Source organism: Doryrhamphus excisus, chromosome 14, assembly GCF_030265055.1.
Source record: "Doryrhamphus excisus isolate RoL2022-K1 chromosome 14, RoL_Dexc_1.0, whole genome shotgun sequence".
Classification (NCBI taxonomy): domain Eukaryota; kingdom Metazoa; phylum Chordata; class Actinopteri; order Syngnathiformes; family Syngnathidae; genus Doryrhamphus; species Doryrhamphus excisus.
Window position 1 is genome coordinate 13,190,612 of NC_080479.1, and position 21,637 is coordinate 13,212,248.

At 40.0% G+C, this 21,637-nt stretch overlaps 1 protein-coding gene across 3 annotated transcripts in view; it reads right to left on the minus strand.

Moving 5' to 3' along the window:
- vps50 (VPS50 EARP/GARPII complex subunit) overlaps positions 1–21,637 on the minus strand; it is an 88,370-nt gene that overhangs the window by 13,850 nt on the left and 52,883 nt on the right. For 2 of the 3 annotated variants that reach the window (XM_058047747.1, XM_058047749.1), the window contains exons 20-24: positions 21,235–21,341; positions 19,109–19,230; positions 13,885–13,962; positions 11,940–12,020; positions 154–302 (exon numbers count right to left, since the gene is read on the minus strand). In XM_058047747.1, coding sequence (XP_057903730.1) covers positions 154–302; positions 11,940–12,020; positions 13,885–13,962; positions 19,109–19,230; positions 21,235–21,341 — 537 coding nt within the window. The remainder of the gene's footprint in view (positions 1–153; positions 303–11,939; positions 12,021–13,884; positions 13,963–19,108; positions 19,231–21,234; positions 21,342–21,637) is intronic. The other variant, XM_058047748.1, reaches the window with a different exon arrangement.

Consider the following 21,637-nt stretch of genomic DNA (forward strand, 5'->3'; position numbering starts at 1 on the left):
AGGCTCCAGCATACCCGATAAGCGGTACATAAAATGGATGGATGGATGGATGTATCCATTAGAACACAATATTTAGTCAAAATCATGAAAAATATCTGGGCTTGAATGGGGTAACTGTTATAGCTTTCATACACACTATTGGGGGGTACTTACAGAGACTCTGTGGCCACCACTCTCTGCGCCAGCCCGTAAAGAGTGCCGCTGTTGGTGAGGACCACCATTTGGCTGAGATGGGGGCTCGGTACCTTCTCCTTCCTTTCCTCCGTGGTAGCGTGCATGCTGGCATTTTCACTTCCTGCCTCCTGGAAAATACAAAAAGGTTCTCACATCACCTGGAACACAACTTCTTTTATATCCTTTTATATTCTTTCTATGCAACATTAAATATACTTGGGTAATTTTTAATGCTAACATCCTCACACAAGACACCCAATTGACCTCTATTAAACTTTGTTTTTTATACATGTACTGAAATTGGGCGGCACTGCGGTCGAGTAGTTAGCACGCAGACCTCACAGCTAGGAGACCAGGGTTCAATTCCACCCTCGGCCAAATCTGTGTGGAGTTTGCATGTTCTCCCCGTGCATGCGTGGGTTTTCTCCGGGTACTCCGGTTTCCTCCCACATTCCAAAAACATGCTAGGCTAATTGGCGACTCCAAATTGTCCATAGGTATGAATGTGAGTGTGAATGGTTGTTTGTCTATATGTGCCCTGTGATTGGCTGGCGGCCAGTCCGGGGTGTACCCCGCCACTCGCCCGAAGACAGCTGGGATAGGCTCCAGCACCCCTGCCACCCTCGTGAGGATAAGCGGTAGAAAATGAATGAATGAATGAATGTACTGAAATTCTTGAAAACTGTCTGTGTGAGGACCTCCATGTTTTGCTCCTCTGAAAATAGCCTCCAGCAGATCGATGGCAATCAAGCAGCTAATAAATGACTGTGAGCTCCGCTGCTATCAGTACAGCTCCATATCATCCCCTCACAAAGCACACTCCAGGGCATTCTGGCTCTAATGTCGTGAACGAGCGCCATTAGTCCACACCGTGTAAGGATTTTAAAACAAGAATATGTGTACTGTACACCCAAAAGAATGAAGGATCGCATGCTTTCTAATTAAGATGGAATAGCCAACACTAAAAGCATGTATGAATCCATACATTCACACATTAACCTGGGTAGTCTTAGAGTACACTGAACTAAAATAAATGAGGTTAATGGGAGGTTTTAAGATGGTATCTCTCTACATCAGGGGTCTCAAACACGCGGCCCGCGGGCCAAATGTGGCCCGCAGGACACTAGTTTGAGGCCCCCGCCTTGATATGAAAGTTTGATATGGATGCTGTATGGTATCATGTACCCAGAAAAAATTATTACGTTTGATTAATGTTCATGTTAAAGGTTAAATAACTGTTAATAGTTATCCTCCCTATCCGTGTGGAAGTGGTAAGTTTTTGGCTTTTTTAAGTTTAAAGGAAATAACTTGGAGGCTACCATTTAGGTCGCTAGCTCTCTAGTTTGCGAGTTAGCATGTGTCTCAAGACCCTGCAGTTGCGCAATATGTTGTAAATAAAAAAAAGTATAAATGTGACTATAGTTGTGTTTTGTCATGTCTACAGGGCTCTAATAATGCTTTGTTCATTTTAATCTGAAAAAAATAATTTGTCTACCCACCAACTATATGTGGTTTCTTAAGTTTTTATTATTTGCTGTTTTATTATTATTATTATATTTATTTATTACTGGTTGATTGATTTTCTTTATTCTTGATTTGTTTATTTTTCATCTCATTTTGTGCAGAAAAATAAAAATTAATAAAAAATAAAAAATTACTTTCTGTCAAAACTACTTGATTTATTTACATTATGCATCTGCTGAAAACATACAGAGGAGGAACCAAATTCTATTCATATTACTCATTCATAATTCCGTGCTATGCCGGTAGGAGGTAATAACTATTGTACAGAAGACAGGATGTTAATTATTGAATTTAAAGTATTCAGTTCAGCAGATGTCTGTAATTATCTAATCAGGACACCAGTAGCTGGAGATCTTTTCTGATAAGAACAATAATTAGAGAGTCTGATCTCCTTTAAATATATTGGAGGATAATATTCCAAAAGTAGCCACCAAGATGATGATGTCAAAATGTACAGTAATAAAAATGATGTTACAGATAACTGACACTATGTCTGTAAAGAGCTCTTTACTTAACAATAAGTAAAATATTAGTATTCGTCATAATTAGCGCATGTGTTAATTCGGGATGTTCCGATCTGGGTTTTATGCTGCCGAGTGAAATCCTTTCATTCGTTTTCTACCGCCTATCCTCATGAGGGTCGCGGGTATGCTGGAGTCTATCCCAGCTGTCTTCGAGCGAGAGGCGGGGTACACCCTGGACTGGTCGCCAGCCAATCACAGGGCACATATAGACAAACAACCATTCACACTCACATTCATACCTATGGACAATTTGGAGTCGCCAATTAACCTAGCATGTTTTTGGAATGTGGGAGGAAACCGGAGTACCCGGAGAAAACCCACGCAAACTCCACACAGAGATGCCCAAGAAGGGAATTGAACCCTGATCTCTTAGCTGTGTGGCCTCCACAGTAACCACTTTTCACCGTGCAGCCAATACCGTTTTTTTTTTTCTTGTGAGAGCAATTTTGGTAACATTTATTTCTATAGCTTATTTCAAGCCAATTTATTTCTAGTCTTCTCACATTATTAGCTGAAAACCTGAATGAATATGAGGTTTATCCACCCCTGCTGGGTCCTTCCAGACATATCATATTGTATGCAGTTTTCATGATAAGATAAGATAAGATAAGATATGCCTTTATTCGGAGGGAAAAATCCGATACCGATAGCAACCGTTATCATACATTTTTACAGAAGACACCCTGGTCATGTGACCAGGTTATCATGTTTAGCACATATAAAGAATTCAGGTCATAGTCTGGAAGAGCCTGCCTCGACATCCTTTAGGTCATTTATATTCAGTGGACGCGCAAAAAGGGGAAAACTTGTTTTGTTTCTGTCTTGAGGTATTAATGCCGCCCCCCGTGTGGACCACCGGCATCGTAAAAGATGAGCGCATCACGCATCAAAGCCAGGGGAGCTTATCTAGCGGTTTGTAATGATTAGAAAATAAGGGTTTGAATTCCTATTGGGAAGGATATATATGATATATATATATATTTTTTATTTTTTATTTTTTTTTTTTAGAGATAAAAGCCCGCCATTGAAACGCAATTGTGTATCCCTATTATTTTTCCTATGAATGGATCAAAGACAAGGTAGCGGAACTTGAAAATCATTCTCTTAGAACATAAAATGTCCAATACTGGAGCATTTTCATATTTCTCATATTGTCTTTAGTCCAAAATAACATTGAAGCCAGGATCAAGATGAGCAGTGAAGGATCTACAGGGAACAAAACCACCATCTTCAACACAAAACTGACTCTGATTTAAAGTAGCAAACTTAAAACAAGGCTGACAATGTCAAAACCGATGCTACCATCCGTGTGGCTTCCAGCAAGGTGGTGGTGGGGGGCGTGGGGGGATAAAAATAATCTATCTTGGTGAAGTGTCTCAATCTATCATGATTGACTGCTTATTCCTCTCCAGTGCATTCCATGGAGATTTATGGTCAGCTGGAGTAGACTGGCTGCAAGGCAATTACCGTTAAGTGGATCTTTTTGCACCTCTTTGTCAAGCTAATACTAGAAATTTGGATCTCATTAAATGAATGTTAAATGGAAGGCCTTCGTTTATTTTATTTGACACCCCCCTGGACCCCGTGGGCAAGCGAAGGGGACAAATACATGGGGAGGAATTTGCTTTACAATCACAGAAGACGGCTAAACTCTCAAACTAGGCGATATATCGGACTGCTCCCAATAGACTTCTACACCACTATGTACATCTGTGTAATACTTGCTTTTATACTCAGTATAGTTACTCCAGACTCCATTTACTGTGCAATATCTGATCAACCTCCATGTGCAATATTAAGGGCTCTAAATGCAATATACTAAGTTCTATGTGAAGTATTTCCATAATGCCCTCATATTAACTCACTAGCAAGATCTCATAGTGTATAGACTGGTCATATATTTCATCTCGTTTCATATTATCTACATACTGTATTGTATATAACTCTGGGAAAAACTGTTGATTTTGTTAATACTTGGGTTGTTTATATTGTTTATTTTTCTATATTGTGTATTTTGTACTGCTTGACTGATTCTGTAAACCCGGATCTCGTAGCCTTGTGGCCTCTACACTAACCACTTTTCACCGTGCAGCCAATACCGTTTTTTTTTTTTTCCTTGTAAGAGCTACTTTTACAATTTTGGTAACATTTATTGTTATAGGTTATTTCAAGCCAATTTATTTCTAGTCTTTATTTTGTTAATACTTGGGTTGTTTATATTGTTTATTTTTCTATATTGTGTATTTTGTACTGCTTAACTGACTGTACTCTTGCTGCTGTGCAATGCAAATTTCCCCACTGAGGGACGAATAAAGGCATATTTATAGGTTATCACATGGTTTGTCTGGTATCAGCCCGAGACCGAAGGGGGCATGATACTGGGCCTGATACCAGACAAACCATGTGATGATCTTATTATCACATACTATTTAATCATGAGCTTATTATCACATACTATTTAATATTGACTATTATAATAATATTAACTATACTATTTACTATTTAACCGCTGACATGTTGACAGAAAACAAACGCTGTGTGTTCACGCTCGTGCGCTGTTCTCTGATTGGTTGTTTCACGGGCACGATACCAGAGCAGCGCGCTCTGAGTGGACAGCTACGGGGGCTGATACTGGACATAGTTAAACTCTATATTTTATCAGTATCACTGCCCTGGGCTTTGACACAGTATCATTTCGGCCTTTTCCCGTATCGTTCATGGGCGGTTTCTAGAGTACAGGAACAATTAATACTGTAGTATGTGATAACTTATCTTATATCCACTTCACTTCTTGATGTGCATCGCCTGACTAATAGGACACCAACATATAAACACAGAAATAAGACATAAAAGACACTTTCCTTGAATACGCTGATCCTTAAAGCCGTCAAATGTAAAAAAAAATGAAAGTGCATATATGCATAGTAATATGTTCTGCTCGCATGAGAGGTGATGAGTCATCAGTGGAAACTGAGGGAACTTTGAAGAAATAGAAAGCGTCTCCAAAGGGGGATCAACTGTCTCCTTATCACAGCCAAGGAACACGACCTCAGGCTGAACCGCTCAGTGAGGACGCTTTGTGCACGCCACTGACACCCCTCTAGAAATGTCAATACTTTGATATTCTGACAAATACAGCCATAGTGCAGACCTTAATTATGATCTATAATCCCTGTCAAAAGCCAAATCCCTTCTGGCTTGCCGGAGCGTTCGTTGTACGCGAGTGAGCAGGCCACAACCAAGACACTGATCTCGACAGTGACGAGCTCCGAGAGGAGACGATCCAATTACTGGGTTCAGAGCACAACTGTGCTTGCATGACACGATGTATGTGTGTATGTTTGTCGACTATATAACACAGGCAGTAACTGGACCAAACCAAACCTCATCAACAAAACATACAAGACACACAGACAAGTAAAACTGCCAGGAACTACAAATAAACTGTTTTGCAGCTAATTTATGGCTATGTTCTAATGTTGTCACATCTCCTGTACTACATAGCTTCTACTAATTGTTTAAAAACTGTGATGCTAAGGAGTCAGTGAGGAAACAGTAGGTCTCTCTTTAGCAGGAGCCAATCATGAGCAACCAGTGAATCGCTATGGGCATGTAAAAGTCAGACTCATGCAACTTCATTCATTTTCTACTGCTTTTCCTCACGAGGGTCGCGGGGGTGCTGGAGCCTATCCCAGCTGTCTTCGGGCGAGAGGCGGGGTACACCCTGGACTGGTCGCCAGCCAATCACAGGGCACATATAGACAAACAACCATTCACACTCACATTCATACCTATGGACAATTTGGAGTGGCCAATTAACCTAGCATGTTTTTGGAATGTGGGAGGAAACCGGAGTACCCAAAAATATGCATATTTAAGCAAATTATTATGCATTTTAAGGTATACATGAACTAAAATACAGTTATATACGGCATAAAGACGATGCATTCAAATGTGAAGTTAGTAGTTTATCTATAAGACATAAATCAGGCGCATCACTGTACAAGCAGCAGGGTTCAGAGTATGAGAAAAAAGTAGTAATCTACAGTATTATCTTTACAATTTTGATTAGTCGCCAGCCAATCACAGGGCACATATAGACAAACAACCATTCACACTCACATTCATACCTATGGACAATTTGGAGTCGCTAATTAACCTAGCATTTTTTTGGAATGTGAGAGGAAACCGGAGTACCCGGAGAAAACCCACGCATGCACGGGGAGAACATGCAAACTCCACACAGAGATGGCCGAGGGTGGAATTGAACCCTGGTCTTCTAGCTGTGAGGTCTGCGTGCTAACCACTAGACCACCGTGCCGCCCTCATGCAACTTAACACTCAAAATGTAGCTAAGCTAAGTACCAATACAAGTTTTCCCGTCACAGCGAAAGCGTTTTATTGGTTATGCCTTCATTCATGTTCTGTGGTGTTTGTCCTCCTATGAAATGCTTCGTATTGGTACTTTTATTGCTTCTACAGTTTGAGTGTTAGTTTCCTGTGTGATGATTTTAGTGTTCTTTTTGTAAGTCAGACTGTGTAATGACCTGCAATTACCAATGGGTTGCGTTGTGAGAGCTGCCAGGTTCTCATGTATGGCTTATAGCTATCATACTTGGGTGAGCTACTGAAAATCAAGTGGGCGAGCTACAAGTAGCTCATTTTCTACCTGTTTCATGACTTTCAGCATAACTGATTCCTGCACAAATTTCCAGCTTTCTTATCTCTGAATTTGGTGCCAGATCTGAAAAGCTCAGAGCTCCACTTCAAACTAAAAGCTGAACATCCATAAATTACCATATACAAACATACTCAAGCAGCAATTCTAAGCCTTAAATCAAATAGGCAAAAGTAACTTTTTTTTAATCCGGCCCGCTGGACTTTTCCAAATAAGACTGTAGCCAGCAATAGGGCTATTTTCAAATTAATTAGTCTTAAACTAAATCAAAACGATTCCAAATGTGTCCAAAGAAGAAGATTGTGCTTTCTAGTAATATACTGGTTATTATGGGAATAGTAGCAACAGTTGACGTCACAGCATTTCCAGGAAGACAAGGCCATGATGGAAGCAGAGCGGTTGGGGGGTTTGTGTGCAAAACAGGCAGGATGAAACCGTATGTGAAGCAGAGATAGACACAAGCTTCCTCCGGCAGAGTTCTGGAGAAAAATTCTATTTTAGCAGACAATTGGGTATTTTTTGTACCTTTGCTTGCAGCATTTCACTTTATCGCCTGATCGCAAAACATGCCGAGGTCGTTCATATACTCGTAATATTATTCTCTTAATGTTATATATTGCAAATCCACACCCTTTATTCATGTACATTCTGGGGCTGTTATTCAATAAAAACCTGTTTTTTTTACCCATTACAAATTATCTTTGATAACTTTATTGCTAACCAAAACAGCAGCACCTACCGATGCATGTAAACAGTCCCTCCAAATAAACAAAGATCAGCCACTTTTAATATTATAAATGAGCTACTAAGGCATCATTAAGCGGAACTGAACCTTTTTTGGAATTGTGCCCACAACTAACAATCCTTATTTCTTTCCCTTTTCTGTGCATTCTAGGGTGAAAAAAAAGAGTTAATATGTGCTAGCTAACAACGGACGACGAAAAAGAAAAAAAACATGTCAACAGTGTACCATTTACATTATTGACTTGTATATTAACCAAGCTACAGCGATATTATTATTGGACATGGTAACATGTAAAACTATTTTGATCTGGCGAGCTAACACGGCGCGTCGATGCAATGTTGTCGAGATAGGTGTGGACCAATGACGTGCATTGTTAGTAAGCTCATATTAACTTGTTTTCTCGTGTTATAATGCACTGAATAAAGGGAAATATTTTTTTAAATTATAATGATAATTATAATCACAGCGGCACGGCGGTCGAGTGGTTAGCGCGCAGACCTCACAGCTAGGAGACCAGGGTTCAATTCCACCCTCGGCCATCTCTGTGTGGAGTTTGCATGTTCTCCCCGTGCATGCGTGGGTTTTCTCCGGGTACTCCGGTTTCCTCCCACATTCCAAAAACATGCTAGGTTAATTGGTGACTCCAAATTGTCCATAGGTATGAATGTGAGTGTGAATGGTTGTTTGTCTATATGTGCCCTGCGATTGGATGGCGACCAGTCCAGGGTGTACCCCGCCTCTCGCCCGAAGACAGCTGGGATAGGCTCCAGCACCCCCGCGACCCTCGTGAGGAAAAGCGGTAGAAAATGAATGAATGAATGAATTATAATCACCTTTATGCTTGCTCCATAATGTTTTTTGTAAGTTTATTTCCATATATGATTTAAAGATGTGTTAATTTATTTGAATAAACCTCTCATAGCCTTGAGAGATAAAACAGATACATTGTAATAACAAAAAGAAGGTAAACAGGAAGACAGTCAAGGACAAATAGAAGTTGAAAAATGGTTGAAAAAGCCAAAAAAAAAGGACCGCCACATCAGAGATGCCCTTCATGGATAATGGAATTGTGTTAAAAGCCCTAAATGTGGCCTCAAGCAAACGTCTCTCAACAGATGTCACAGCTGAACTTTCTAACAGGGACAGTGTCATCACAGATGGGACTCAGGGTGTGAACTTATGACCAAATCTGCCCGAAGAAACTGATCCCTTCCAAATAACACAACCCAAAGCATCATATGACTACTTAAAAAAAAATCGGATTTCAGTCGGAAAATGTGATTTAAAAATTATGCATTGAATATTCAAGTAAGATTAAACATAATTTTTCCACTCTCATAAATGTATACTTCAAATGAAAGAGCTTGAAATAAAATATTTTAAAATATGCAAAAGGTAAACATATACACAGATTTTTTTCAGGAAGTAAGAAATACAACGCCCGCGCCCCTCCTCCCCATTCCTGTGGGGGCTTCCAATTTAAGATGAGGCCACGCTGTACCTGAGACTCGATGAGATGGTACCTGGCTGCCGCTCATGTGGGACTCACAGTCATTACTGGCACACCGGTTTTAGAATCAAACTGTTGCGACTTCAAATCAGAGAAGCAAAACCGCAAAGGATTTGGCAGCTCGATTGAAATGCAGTGTATAATTAACTTTATAATCTGTTTACAAATGAGGTCTACCCTGCAAATTCTCTGGAGTATGGGAGTGTGTGAATCTGCATACTCAACCGGAATTGTATTGGTTTGAAGTCACCTACTGTATATTAAAAAAAAAAAAAAGGAAGGTTCAGATTAGTAAATAAAAATGATTTTCATCGAGAATTGGGTACATGATTTGACTGACACATGTGCATATTTAATTTTTCGCTCACTTGATAGCAGTCATCCTCATCAAAAACAACAAAGTGAAGTAATTTAGTTCAAAATGAGGTTGTCAATCATTAGGATTTCCATTTTTTATTTGCTTTCAAAGAAATCCAATTAGTTTTTCAACCGAATAGTGAAGACTCAATAATTATATGTATTCTAGACCAATAAAAGATGTTTTTGCTGTTCTGTTTTTCGGTTAGTGAAGGCACCTTACTGCAATGCACTGTTTAAAAGAAGTCACATGTTCTCTTTGCTTCTCTCTGTGGCTTTTACTCTGTTTTATTTATTTTTTTGCCGCCTCCTTTTCCTCAGGCAATCCCTGAAGCAATGCAGCAAAGTCGCCTACAATGCTATCACAGCAAAATGCCATTGTGCTATACTGTCAAATATACAGAATAGGGTTTTTTTTGTGTGCTTGCAGCTATGAAATACTAACTGCACGCACAAGCAGGAAGTTTTGCTGAGAAAAAAAAATCACTTTTTGCACACTGAAGTGGCATTTACTACTTATCGTTGAAATAGTGTGCTGCTCGTGAGTTAGCTCTTTCTTTGGCAGCAGCCAATCACGAGCTATAAGTGAACTCATGACAAGCTTGTCAACCCACCGGGAATGGCAGGTCATTACTCAACGTAAGAGTCGGACGCATAATGGCATCTTATTTATTCTAAATTATTTAAATTATTTGTACAAATTACTGTTTACGCTGTACATTATTTATTCTCCACATTATTATTTATTATTTATTATTTATTATTTATTATTTATTATTTATTATTTATTATTTATTATTTATTATTTATTATTTATTATTTATTATTTATTATTTATTATTTATTATTACACGGGAGCCAGGCAACGATATTTCGTTGGCAATTTCACTGCTGTGTTATTATCAATAAAGAAAGTCTATGTCTATTATATAGGATGCTAAAATCATCGCACAGCGACTTAATACTCAAATGGTAGCTAAGAAAACTCATATTGGTACTGTATCCAATACGAGTTAAAAATAAAAAAAAACAGCTATTTTAGTTTCTTCCCATAATGCATTTCATCCCAGCAAAGCATTTCTTTCAAAGGTGCTTCTGTTCACCCGAGGGAACCGTAGCAGCTCGTTATATTTTGTCCACTGTCGAGGTGCTGATACAAGTTGCATTTCACTTTCCGGAGTCATACATCCACACTTTATATGATTTTTTTTACGAGCCATTACAGGTGAATAAGCTTGGAATGAGCAACTAAAGCGGGTGATTTTATTAATTAATTTTCAATTCTTTATGAGCACAAATTAGGCTGTTTTTGTATCAAACTCGGCTATTTATAACTCGGCTATTCATTCATTCATTTTCTACCGCTTTTTCCTTATGAGGGTCGCAGAGGTGCTGGAGCCTATCCCAGCTGTCTTTGGGCGAGAGGTGGGGTACACCCCCGACTTGTGGCCAGCCAAACACATTCTTTGTGAATAGTTTAATCATCCTAGGGCGGCACGGCGGTCTAGTGGTTAGCGCACAGACCTCACAGCTAGGAGACCAGGGCTCAATTCCACCCTCGGCCATCTCTGTGTGGAGTTTGCATGTTCTCCCCGTGCATGCGTGGGTTTTCTCCGGTAGAAAATGAATGAATGAATGAATCATCCTATTCCAAGACCTCACAATTTGACCAAATTACACAATTTAAAGACAGATATATGTCATTTGAAGTCTGTAATTTTTGTATGTGTCATGTCATTTGTACGCCTGCACAATAAAAAAGTTTTCAACTGTTGTGTTAGCCTCCATGTTATCTCCCAGTGACTGTATTCATTTCCTTTAACTGCACACAGGAGACATATTCCAGGTCCAAAATGTCATCAGGAGTTCATATTTTTGTGTAAGGAAAAAGAACATTAGTGTGACCGAATATGGAGACAACTGAAAAGCAGAGGTGAAAAAGATGGCACTGGCCAGGCTGCAGCAAAAAAAAAATGAAGCTCCCGGTATCATGAGAGCGGAGAGTGTGGGACAGCATCAGACTAATTGTCATCATTGACGGGGGCCTAATGGAACAACACGTACGTATCCAGCCTGGTCTGGTCACTTAAGAGAGAGGGAGGTGTGTGTGTGTGTGTCTGTGTGTGTGTGTGTGTGAGTGACCACTGGCCACATAATGACGACCCATAATGTATTTGGTGGCAACATAGGCTATGCGCTCTCTCGACAGTAAGGCCACGCATATGGGGCAGGATGGTGAGAGTGAATAGAGTGGAAGGGGAGGGGGGGGGGGGGGCTAAAAAGGAGAGAAATGGAGCGGATATAGAGGAAAGAGCATGTTTGTGTCAGAAAATGAGGCCAGCAATGAGGTAACGAGCGATGGTGAAAGAGGAAGCGGAAAGCATGAGAGTAGTGAGGAGACGTTTTACGTTTTTGTTACAGTCGTACCACGTCAATGAGGCTCTCCTGGATCCGGTTCAGCGTGGTTCTCAGTCTGCTGCTGATAAGGCCCAGACCCGATGACTCATACTGTGGAATACACACACACACACATTCACACAATATAAGTGTCAGTATCACCTTCTTGTATAGGAGCACACACTCCAACAAAGTGTGAAGGCATGCCACACGCAAACACATCTGCTCTCATCTCACGTCGTCCCAGACAACAGAATCTTTACTCTGTGCTTCAAGACGACTCTAATCCAACCAAGGGAGGAGGGGTAACTACACGGAACAAGGCATCCAAATTCACACTAAATCAAATCAAATCAACTTTATTTGTATAGCACTTTTGCTGCAAAGAAATGCAACACAAAGTGCTTTACAGAATTAAAACGATTACCACAATTAAAAGGAAAAAACAAAGAAACAAAAGAAAGCCCCTCCTTCCCACCCTCCTTACTAGACCCACAGTCACACACAGTAGGGAGACATGGCATGGCACTGAGGACCAAGGAAACGCCACCTTTGGGGCCGTCCACACTGGGAGGAGCTGTAGGCCATGCCATCGGGGGACCAGCACCCGGGCCCCCCCGACTCCGATAGACGGGCGGACCCCCACATTAAAGGGAGGAACCCCCAGCCGGCCGGGTCAAAGGGAGCCAAGGATGGCACCCCCTCAGCAGACCCGACACAGCCCCCAGTGTGGAGGACCCTTCTGAGGAAACACTGGAGTTAAAAGCTGAAGACTAAGAGCATAAAATAGGACTAAAAAGATAAAAACAAAACACTGGAGTTAAAAGCTGAAGACTAAAAGCATAAAATAGGACTAAAAAGATAAAAACATAACACTGGAGTTAAAAGCTGAAGACTAAGAGCATAAAATAGGACTAAAAAGATAAAAACAAAACACTGGAGTTAAAAGCTGAAGACTAAAAGCATAAAATAGGACTAAAAAGATAAAAACAAAACACTAGAGTTAAAAGCTGAAGACTAAGAGCATAAAATAGGACTAACAAGATAAAAACATAACACTGGAGTTAAAAGCTGAAGACTAAGAGCATAAAATAGGACTAAAAAGATAAAAACAAAACACTGGAGTTAAAAGCTGAAGACTAAAAGCATAAAATAGGACTAAAAAGATAAAAACAAAACACTAGAGTTAAAAGCTGAAGACTAAGAGCATAAAATAGGACTAACAAGATAAAAACAAAACACTGGAGTTAAAAGCTGAAGACTAAGAGCATACAATAGGACTAACAAGATAAAAACAAAACACTGGAGTTAAAAGCTGAAGACTAAGAGCATAAAATAGGACTAACAAGATAAAAACAAAACACTGGAGTTAAAAGCTGAAGACTAAGAGCATAAAATAGGACTAACAAGATAAAAACAAAACACTGGAGTTAAAAGCTGAAGACTAAGAGCATAAAATAAGACTAAAAAGATAAAAACATAAGAAAAGTTTAAAAATATGAGTTAAAAGCCTGATTAAAAAGGTGCGTCTTTAATCTTTTTTTAAAAATATCAACAGTCTCCGCAGTCCTGAGGCCCTCCTGGCAGGCTGTTCCACAGGTGGGGGCCATAGTGGCTAAATGCTGCCTCACCGTGGGTTTTGGTTCTGGGTTTTGGTATAGTTAAAAGCAGATCAGATAAATACGAAGGGGCAAAGCCGTTAAGACATTTAAAAACCAGTAAGAGAATCTTAAAGCTAACACTAACTATCACAGATGACAAACGAGAGGTAAATGAAGGTTGTGGAGAGGCTGGAAGCACAGCAAACAACATTCAAATGCCTCTCAGGTCGTATTCAGATGCATTTGATGTCACTGGAATGAAGGAAGAACAAACACACCTCGGGGGATACAAATCACCACACAAGTGACTAGAACAGGATCTAGATTTGCAAGGCACATCATACGCCATTTTTTTTAAGGAGTTCTACTCTTACCAAACAAGCAGGGCCCGCCACGCGGGCAGGCCCCGATTCTCTGCCACCGTGAGTTGGCATAGACGGACTTGGGAAAGGCTACAAATGAAAAATGGACCAAAGAAAGAAAACAAAAAGTCAAAAGTTAATAGAAGAAGATAGGTGAAGGGCCTTAAAACTGAAAGAAAAGAAAAAAAGAAGTTAAATATATCATATAGGGGGGACCGAGCCTTTTCTGTGGTAGGCCCCAAACTATGGAACTCTCTCCCCTCCCAAGTAAAACAAGGCCCCCAACATCGAAAGCTTTAAGTCTCGTCTTAAAACCCACTTTTATTCTCTGGCTTTTAACTCGGAGTGAGTCGTATGGTCCTGTGTCTTTTAGTTCTTCGTATTTTATTGTAGTTGGTTTTATTTTTTATACTTTTATTGCTTTGTTTCTTGTTTTTAATATTTTAATATCTATTTTACTATTTTATTTCTTCAATGATCTTTTGGTTTTGGATGATTACTATTTAATTTTACTGTTTGTCTGTGCAGCACTTTGGAAACTCTGCTTATAAAATGTGCTATATAAATAAAGTGGATTGGATTGGATAGCAGACGGACATCGTGATAGATGAGAAGTGAAATTAAGTTTATAGGATTTACAAAAAGTGTAATAATAAGTGTAATAATATAAGTGTAATAATAATTATTGTAATAATAATTATTTAAACAAAAGTAGACAGGTGCCTAATTTGGACACCATTGTTGTTTTATTGATTTGAATACATTTAGCATGAGTTAATGAGAAAAAAAATGACTTTGGGGTTTGTTGTTAGTAAACCAAATGAATCATTTAACAGGACACAAAGTGGCTTTGTATGTGACAGTACATCTTGTAGTGGAGGCACAATTCACAACTTTCAAAATGTGACTGAAAAGTTGGCAGAGAATAAAGAGTCACTGTTGTACTGCTAGTTCAGTCTTTATAGCTTTGTAATATTACAGCGTCCATTGAACGAAGGGCCGAATTGATCGCAATTAACAACCTGTCAAACTCAACAAATAAATGAGGTTGTGTGCATGTGCAAGTGAGGAATGCTGGGTAAAAAAAAGAAGCATAAGGGCAAAACAAGCCCATTTTCTCTGCAGCTTCTCCATTCTTCCCGTCTCTATCTAATTCAAAAGAAGATATTTGAGTGACATATCCAAGTCTCAAAACTAACTCCGCCCAAACAGCTGAAAGCCTGATTATCCATGATGATGAGTCTGATCCCCGAAAATAATGCATCTACAGCATATGTGTAACAGACGGTCAGTTTTGCAGTGCCAATATCAACACATAATGAGGTATTTACCCTTTTGAATATTAATAGAGTGGAGAAGTCCAACAGCTGCATCCTGGTTTCAGTGGGTCAAAATAGCAGCATATGTGCATAGGGGCTTTTTAAAGATTCATGGGAGATATTAGCATTTTCCTGTAGGTGCTTCTCTAATTGAAACCATTAATAAAATGGGGGGGGGGGGGGATTTAGAAGATGAAACCAAATGAGAGGAAGAAAAACATAGCAAACAGGTGCACACTATGTTGCCAGCTTCAGTTTATCATTTAAAAACATGAACTTAAAGGGGACTTATTATGCTCATTTTTCTGCACTTTGTATTGTGGACTCCTATAGAGTTCATAAGATAACCAGCACATAAAGATCTTCCAGAATCTGCACCTATTCACTCCGTGCTTGCCCCGACCTTCCCTTCTTCAAAACACAACCCACCTGTTTAAATCCATTTTTAATGTCTAACTTTTTATACCTGACTGCTGCGCCCCGCCCCGCCCCGCCCCGCTTTTAGCCTTGTTTTAGCTCTGAATGAATGTTTGGATATTGTATTTTAATGCATTTTTTACTCTGTTTTTACGCAACTCTATTTTTATTTCTTTTTCTCTACTGTAAAGCGTCTTTGAGTACTCTGACAAAACGTTATACAAATAAAATGTATTATTATTATGTGGTGGTTAGCGCAAGGACCTCACAGCTAGGAGACCAGGGTTCAATTCCACCCTCAGCCATCTCTGTGTGGAGTTTGCATGTTCTCCCCGTGCATGCGTGGGTTTTCTCCGGGTACTCCGGTTTCCTCCCACATTCCAAAAAAAAAACATGCTAGGTTAATTAGCGACTCCAAATTGTCCATAGGTATGAATGTGAGTGTGAATGGTTGTTTGTCTATATGTGCCCTGTGATTGGCTGGCGACCAGTCCAGGGTGTACCCCGCCTGTCGCCCAAAGACAGCTGGGATAGGCTCCAGCACCCCCCGCGACCCTCGTGAGGAAAAGCGTTAGAAAATGAATGAATGAATTATTATTTATTATTATTATCTTTTTTTTTAAATGCGCAAAAGTCATTTATGTTGGATGCCGAATACTAGTTTCTGAAGATGTTACTCAATAACATCTCTCAATGGTAAATAGACCCACTGATTGTTGTGGGAAATGGCTATTAGCAACCCCCGCTCCCTGTATGCACACTCTGTATTGCTACACAGACAACCGCTTTTGCTCCATGACTTACACAAAATAAACACAGTTAGGACACTGATAAATTGTTCCTTACTATTTGCTCTTGCCAAGTAACATAGGAAAGGCATCAAGCTCTGAAACTGAGCATTTTGAGCCATCCTAAACGTCTTTCAGGGCTCACATCCAAAAAGCGCAAACCTCATTATCTGAAACTTTGCCATGGTTTAAAGCGAGAATACAACAATCTAACATTTATAGGTCAGAGAAGTGGAAAAAGCATAATAAGTCCCCTTTAAAAGAATGATAAAAACACACTGCAGATGTTCCCGCAGCTTTAAACACAATGAAAAACAACCCTTTTTTTAAGTTTGATGTTGCACGTTATCTCCCCATGACACACACACACACACATACACATGTTAATAATTTGTATTAGAGGAACCCCCGCAGAGCGCTCATTGTCTTTATCTCTTCCAACTCAATAGGATAGAAACCATTTTCTTGCTATCATTACCATTTCCCAAGGGTGATACAGACACAATTGTGTTTTTGTTTCATTTGTGATGTTCAGTACGGCCAGTCTTAAGATGAAATTACACCATTAAGACAAGCAGCGGAGAGCCAAATCAATCATAGAATTCAAACAAAAATGGGGACGATAAACTGACAGTCACAGCGGTTACTGTATTTTCCGGACTATCAGTCACACTGGCTGGTCCTGTGAGTTTAAGTCAAAGCAACTTATATACCAAAATATGTAATTGAACTCGTCGAATTGAACAATACAGATCATACTGGAATTTTTTTGTTACAGAATACTTTCTAATATGTGTCTGTCACCCACTTACTTGTGAATATACAAGTAGGTTTATTTTGATTGATTTGTGAATGCAAAAATGAGGTTTTAGTGTTAAATATGGCTGCTTGATACACTTCTACACAACGGGATACGTCCAGGTATCTTTAAGACATAAAAAAAATCTAAAGAATCTAAATATCCAAAAAACAAATGACGAACAAGAACCGGGATATAACTTTCCCACTTTTGGACAGATTTAGTCAATACTCAAATGTTTTAGGCCACCATTAAATTTACACAAGTACATACCATCTACACTGCAAAACTGCTGCTCAAGCTCCTCTGCAACCATTCTGTCCAGTGGACAGAGATCAATTATATAATAATCATTATTATATTATCAATTAGCCTATTATTATTACTATCATCATTATTCTTTTTCTGGTTATTACTACTACTAGTAGGCTAGTATTGGCCTGCTTATTGGCTTGCTTATTAGCCTGCGTTTGCCCTATTAGATGAAATTTGTCAGAGATTTTCTTTGTAAAAAAAAAAAAAAAAAAATCAATAAAAAATAAAAAAAATCAATAAAAAATATCAAATTATTTAGAAGCTGAAGCCCCCCTAAAATAGGCCTAATGACGCTACTGGTCCAGTGTGATTTACATAGGTTTTTTTTTCCTTCTCATGACATATTTTTGGAGTGATGTGACTTAATTCTACTCTTATTCTAAGGTATTTATTTGACATTGAGGATGTTCATTCATTCATTCATTCATTTTCTACCGCTTTTTCCTCACGAGGGTCGCGGGGGTGCTGGAGCCTATCCCAGCTGTCTTCGGGCGAGAGGCAGGGTACACCCTGGACTGGTCGCCAGCCAATCACAGGGCACATATAGACAAACAACCATTCACACTCACATTCATACCTATGGACAATTTGGAGTCGCCAATTAACCTAGCATGTTTTTGGAATGTGGGAGGAAACCGGAGTAACCGGAGAAAACCCACGCATGCACGGGGAGAACATGCAAACTCCACACAGAGATGGCCGAGGGTGGAATTGAACCCTGGTCCTCCTAGCTGTGAGGCCTGCGCGCTAACCACTGGATCGCCGTGCCGCCCGACATTGAGGATGTGTTCAAACAATACATCTATCAGTGTTAAGCCCACCAATAATTGTAACATGTTTTCCCACTCACTGACAATACAGTCAGACCATCCTCAATCAATCTCAATCACAATAAAATTGACTGACAGTGTATTTGTATATAACTAGTATACACAGGATTTACCCCTACTTAACATAATTTCTTGTCGCGTCTTTACATAGTTTAAGCAAATGAGTATTTTAACTTTTTCATATCTGTACAGTGGCCTTGGCCTCCGTTCAACAGTCAGATGCAGATGAGCAGAGGAGTACATTACCATATAACCTCTTTGGGGAAGAACGCTGGATAATTTGTGCTGGAAGTTTCACTCTACAAATTACAGTTGTGGTCGTAGGGGATAAAGAATCATGGACAATTTCTGCAATTATATGAAATTATTAGGTCCTGAGGTAATATTACACCATGGGCAACTATTTGAATTTGGTTCAGGAGGCTGAACCCGTGCTTCCAACCAAAATGCAGACTGGAGCCAGCAGCACCACTTATGAAAGAGCGAGAGTTTTGAAATAAAGGAACAATTCACCCGTGAGGTCATAAATCAGCAAGACGGGATTCTCCTCTCTCCTACAAACATTCAACTCCCCGCGAGGCGTTGCTTTAACTGTTACAGTACATCAACCCGAGTGTACTGATCTGTCAAAACCAGACAGCCTTCATGTGTGCTGTCAGTGGTGCAGAATATTTAGTTCATACAACCTCTTCTGTGTGTGTGCACCCAGCCGGTGAGTTGTCTGCTGAAAAAAAGAGTCATTTTCTACAAGTCACTGCAATATTGTACCATGTCATTTCGTCCGAAGAAGGCGTAAACCGCGTAGAGGTAGTAGTCAAAGAGCTGTGATACGCAGTGGATGACATCGAAGGCGATCGGCTTCAGGATGCTCATCATCTGCATGTACTTTCCTGGAAGGACAAGCCATAGCAACATTAGCAACTCTTTTGTATTCATCAAATACCCTACAAGGACTACAATATTGAGAGTTAATCAATTAATGGATCAATCAGGGGGTTAATTCCACCTGAATCGTAATGCATCAAGTCAAGTTTATGAAAACCTAGGCAAAAATGTTACATACAAAAACTGGAAAAGTGGTCAAATATATAAATAATAATAATAATAATAAATTTTATTTGTACAGCGCTTTTCAAAATACTCAAAGACACTTTACAGAAGAATGGAGTTGAATAAAAGCAAGTAAACAGAGTAGAAGACACACCAAAATACAACATTCATTCGTTAATACACAGTTAAAACGGGTTAAAATGAGTAAAAGCGGGGCGGGGCACAGCAGTCAGATATAAAAAGTTATTTAAAGACATTAAAAACAGATTTAAACAGTTGGGTTTTTAATTGTTTTTTGAAACTGGGAAGGTCAGGGCAAGCACGGAGCGAATGGGGCAAAGAGTTCCAGAGGGTGGGGGCAGCGATGGAGAAGGCTCTGTCTCCCCAGGTTCGGAATATAGTTTATTATTAGTTTTTAAAAATAAATAAATGTAAGTATGTTAAGTTAAGTATGTATTCATGGCCTAATTTAAGCATTTTCAAGCATAAAAATGGCCAAATGAATAAATGAATAAGGCACTCAAAAGATGAGACTTGTGTGCGCCTTTAAGAAGCGGGACCAGGGAAGTGATGTGCATGACAGTCAGCTAGCTACAGCTAGAGAGTGGCTGACAGCAGCTCCTGTGTAATAAATAAGCGATTGAATAGCTCGATTGAAGCTCATGTCTCTCCTTAACCATAAACAGCGCTAGTAGAGTAGCTACAGTAACGTCTGGACGCCTGGTCGCCAGCCAATCACAGGGCACATGTAGACAAACAATCATTCATACCTATGGACAATTTGGAGTCACCAATTAACCTAACCATGTTTTTGGAATGTGGGAGGAAACCGGAGTACCCGGAGAAAACCCACGCATGCACGGGGAGAACATGCAAACTCCACACAGAGATGGCCGAGGGTGGAATTGAACTCGGGTCATCTAGCTGTGAGGCCTGCGTGCTAACCACTCGTCCGCCATGCAGCCCTAAGATGTCTTCCTTCATTTTCTACCGCTTATCCTCATGAGTGTCGCGGGGGTGCTGGAGCCTATCCCAGCTGTCTTTGGGCGAGAGGCGGGGTACACCCTGGACTGGTCGCCAGCCAATCACAGGGCACATATAGTCAAACAACCATTCACACTCACATTCATACCTATGGACAATTTGGAGTGGCCAATTAACCTAGCATGTTTTTGGAATGTGGGAGGAAACCGGAGTAACCGGAGAAAACCCACGCATGCACGGGGAGAACATGCAAACTCCACACAGAGATGGAATTGAACTCGGGTCACCTAGCTGTGAGGCCTGCGTGCTAACCACTCTCTGTGCAGCCCTAAGATGGCTTATTTTCTATTATTAAGTGTAAAGGTGACTATAATGTTTTTATGTGCTAACTACAAAAATATACCGGAACCAACTAACCGCGGTAAACGATGGACAGCTGTATATATGAATAGTCATCTGTCCAAATACTGTTGTCATTTTCCATGCATGTCATTCTCCAGCAAATGTTCTCTCTATTTTAATAAAACTTGCAGCAGATAAAAAAGTGTGAAATTGCAGTAAATTATATCCCAGCGGAGCCATGCCCATTAGGGAAGAACCTAAGCGAGATCATGTTGCATTTGCATACTTAGAGGCATCACACGGACATCCAAGTACCTCTTTAGAAGTGCAAGGTCAGAGCTCAGAGCAAAGGCTAACCATTATTGCTGAAACTCAGTCACACAAGCAGAGAGCGCTGTGTGTTGATGTGGGAAAAGGCTTAATTAGGGAGAATATCTGGAGCGAGAGATGAGGAAACTACCAAAATCTCTGTCCACGGTCCATACATGAATGTGCATGCTAGCGGAAAAGGTACTCACCGACGAGCCGGATGACATTTAGGGTGGTGTTGGTAAGAATCGGGGCGTTGGTTTTGTTCAAGTTGTAGTCTGACCTCTTCTTGCTTCTTATAGTCTCCCGAGACACACTGATGCAGAAAGGAGACACACGGAACACAAATACAGTAAACCTCGGATATATCGGAAATTCGCTCACAACGGACAGATAAAAAAGAACCAGTTTTTCTGTAATGCATTTCCAATAAAAATTCATTGCATATATCAGATTTTTTATAACGGATTTCGCCTATTTCGGACAAAATCTCCAGTCCCGTTCCAATGCATTTCCATTAAATTTCCCTCGCATATATCGGATGGCCGCATCGTGGCGCTCCGATTCGCCGAATCGTGACAGGCCGCTATACGACGTCATTTGCAGCGTTTG